General features: G+C 44.4%; 1 protein-coding gene across 1 annotated transcript in view; it reads right to left on the reverse strand.

Annotated features, from left to right (window-relative positions):
* LOC113807015 (myosin heavy chain, muscle) overlaps nucleotides 1-2500 on the reverse strand; it is an 18614-nt gene that overhangs the window by 1187 nt on the left and 14927 nt on the right. The window contains exons 17-21 of the mRNA XM_070132103.1: nucleotides 2147-2500; nucleotides 1960-2038; nucleotides 1517-1762; nucleotides 611-1398; nucleotides 51-504 (exon numbers count right to left, since the gene is read on the reverse strand). The exon at nucleotides 2147-2500 is cut by the window's right edge and continues 533 nt beyond it. Of these exons, the coding sequence (XP_069988204.1) occupies nucleotides 51-504; nucleotides 611-1398; nucleotides 1517-1762; nucleotides 1960-2038; nucleotides 2147-2500 (1921 nt within the window). The remainder of the gene's footprint in view (nucleotides 1-50; nucleotides 505-610; nucleotides 1399-1516; nucleotides 1763-1959; nucleotides 2039-2146) is intronic.

Genomic DNA, 2500 nt, shown 5'->3' on the forward strand with positions numbered 1-2500 from the left:
AAAGTAGTAAGAACACTGCTAGATTATGAAACGCATTTTCAAAACCTTACCTGCATTGTCTGCATCTCGCTCTCAAGTTTCCTCTTGGCGACGGTGAGGGATCCGTTCTGGGCAGTAAGATCATTGATGTGATCATGGGCTTCAGACAGCTCAGACTCGGCCTGGCGGCGACCGCGGTCCGACTGTTCCAGAAGAGTGCGAGACTCCTCGAGTTCGCCATGTAGAGCGTTAGCGCGTCGCTCAGAAATACCATATTGCTCGCGGTATTCAGACGAGAGACGCTGCTCCTCATCGATGCGTACCTGCATGTCCTTCATCTCACCCTGAAGCTTCTTGATGTGCTTCTGAAGGTCAACATTTGCCTTGTTAGAATGATCAAGAGAAATTTCGAGCTCGTTGATATCGGACTCGAGTTTTTTCTTCATTCGAAGAGCTTCTGCCTTGCCCTTAGCCTCAGCCTCAAGGGAGGCTTGCATGGAATCGATAGCACGCTGGTGACATTTTCTGCAAGAAACAAAATTTTTAGGTTAGGAGACAGAAAGAAATGGAAAAACCAATTTAAAAATCAATGAAAAACACATTAGTTTTATTTGTAGATCAGGTAACTCACCGAGTGTTGTCGAACTCTTCCTCCTTCTCCTGAATGCGTCTGTCGATCTCTTGTCTGACCTGGCTCAGCTCAAGTTGTGCACGTAGTACCTTATTCTCTTCCTGTTCAAGGGCAGCCTCAGCCTCTTCAAGAGCTGCCTGGAGCTCTTCTTTCTCAATCTCAAGACGCCTGGCATTCTTTTGTACCTCGTGAAGGGACCGGCCTCCCTCCCCAATCTGGTCCATCAGGTCCTTGATTTCATCTCCAAGATTCTTGTTTTCACGTCTCACAGAATCAAGTTGCTCAATATTTTCTTCATATGCAGCCTTAACACGGAAAAGCTCAGTGGAGTAATTGCGACACTCCTTCTGAGCAGCATCCAGCTCAGCTGAAAGGTCATCTACCTTCATTTTCCATTCAGAGATAATTCTATCAAAGTTCTTCTGCTTCTTCTCAGCAGAGTCAGCCAAGGTTTGAGCACGTTCAGCAGCGATCTGTAATGCCTCGATCTCGGAGGACATGCGCTGCTTATTCTTCTCAAGATTCATGTTCTTGATGTTAAGTTGTTCAATCTGGCCTTCAGCTTCTTCAAGGCGAGCAGCAAGTTTCATTCGAGCAGCCTCCAGTTCTTCAGCACGAGCAACGCCCTCAGATTCATACTTGGCTCTCCACATCTGAGACTCAGCATTAGCCTTGGACAGCTGGCGCATGATATCACCTTTTCCTTCACTCTCCTCATCAAGCTGCTCGCGGAGACCATCAATATCATGCTCCAGGTTGCGGAACTTTCCAAGAAGGGTTGCACGTTCCTGTTTAAAAGAGATCACATCAAAATGAAAGATATATATTTTTACTTCTTTTTAAAGTTCTACTGAATAAGATACATTCATATTTATGTGCATGCTGAACTGCTTTCAGAATACTCACCCTACTCTCTTCATCAGCAAGTTTTCTAGTGTCTTCAAGCTGATTGGTAAGTGAAAGCTTGAGTTTCGACAGCTGACCAACTTGGTTTTCGGCCTCTTCCAACTGCCTCAGAAGATCGGAGTTTTCAACTGCAAGCTTCTTCTTGGCTGCATCGAAGTCATTGAGAGTACGGTTGGCCTCATCAAGCTTAGACTGAAGCTCATTGATTTGGTGCATCAACTGCTTGTTGATTTTCTCGCCAGCTGCCTAAGGTAACAAGCAACTTTTACAGTTCATTTCTCTTAAACACTGAAGGAGCATTAAGAATATTTCACTGTCACTGCCATCTTCAGAACAGGTAAATACAATGTATTGATTGTAAATATGGTAATAGCGGTAGAAATAGATTATAATTACATTAGTTATATCACTAACATGATATTCCAAGGACTGCTCTTTCTCACCTTATCACGAATAAGACCATCCATGGCTGCCTTGGCATCTTCTCCCTCACGTTTCATGGCGTCCTTGTCTTTCTCAGTCCTGAAGGAATTATAAACTGTATTGATAAATATTGTACTAAGCACAGGGTATGTTATGAAGGAAAAGATAATGTGTATGTGAGTACGATGTATAATATGTTTCACTGACCTGGCTTTCATCTTATTGAGATGGTCGATTTGCTCCGACATTTCAGCAACTGCGTCATTATGCTTCTTCCGCAGACTGGCTAGAGCAGCTTCATGCTGAATGTTGGCTTCTTCAATATCTCGCCGCAGTTTGACAAGTTCAGCTTCACGCTTCTTGTTGAGCTCAATTTGAGCTGCTGTGGCTCCTCCAGCTTCATCCAGGCGGTCACCAAGTTCCTCCAACTCACGGCCTAAATGAGTTTTGGATTTCTCTGCTTTAGCACGGGCCTGGCGCTCATGTTCCACTTCCTCCTCGAGTTCTTCAATTCTGGCTTGTAGTTCCTTTGTCTGTTTCTGAGACTTAGAAACAAGTCCT

Source organism: Penaeus vannamei, chromosome 17 (assembly GCF_042767895.1).
Source record: "Penaeus vannamei isolate JL-2024 chromosome 17, ASM4276789v1, whole genome shotgun sequence".
Classification (NCBI taxonomy): domain Eukaryota; kingdom Metazoa; phylum Arthropoda; class Malacostraca; order Decapoda; family Penaeidae; genus Penaeus; species Penaeus vannamei.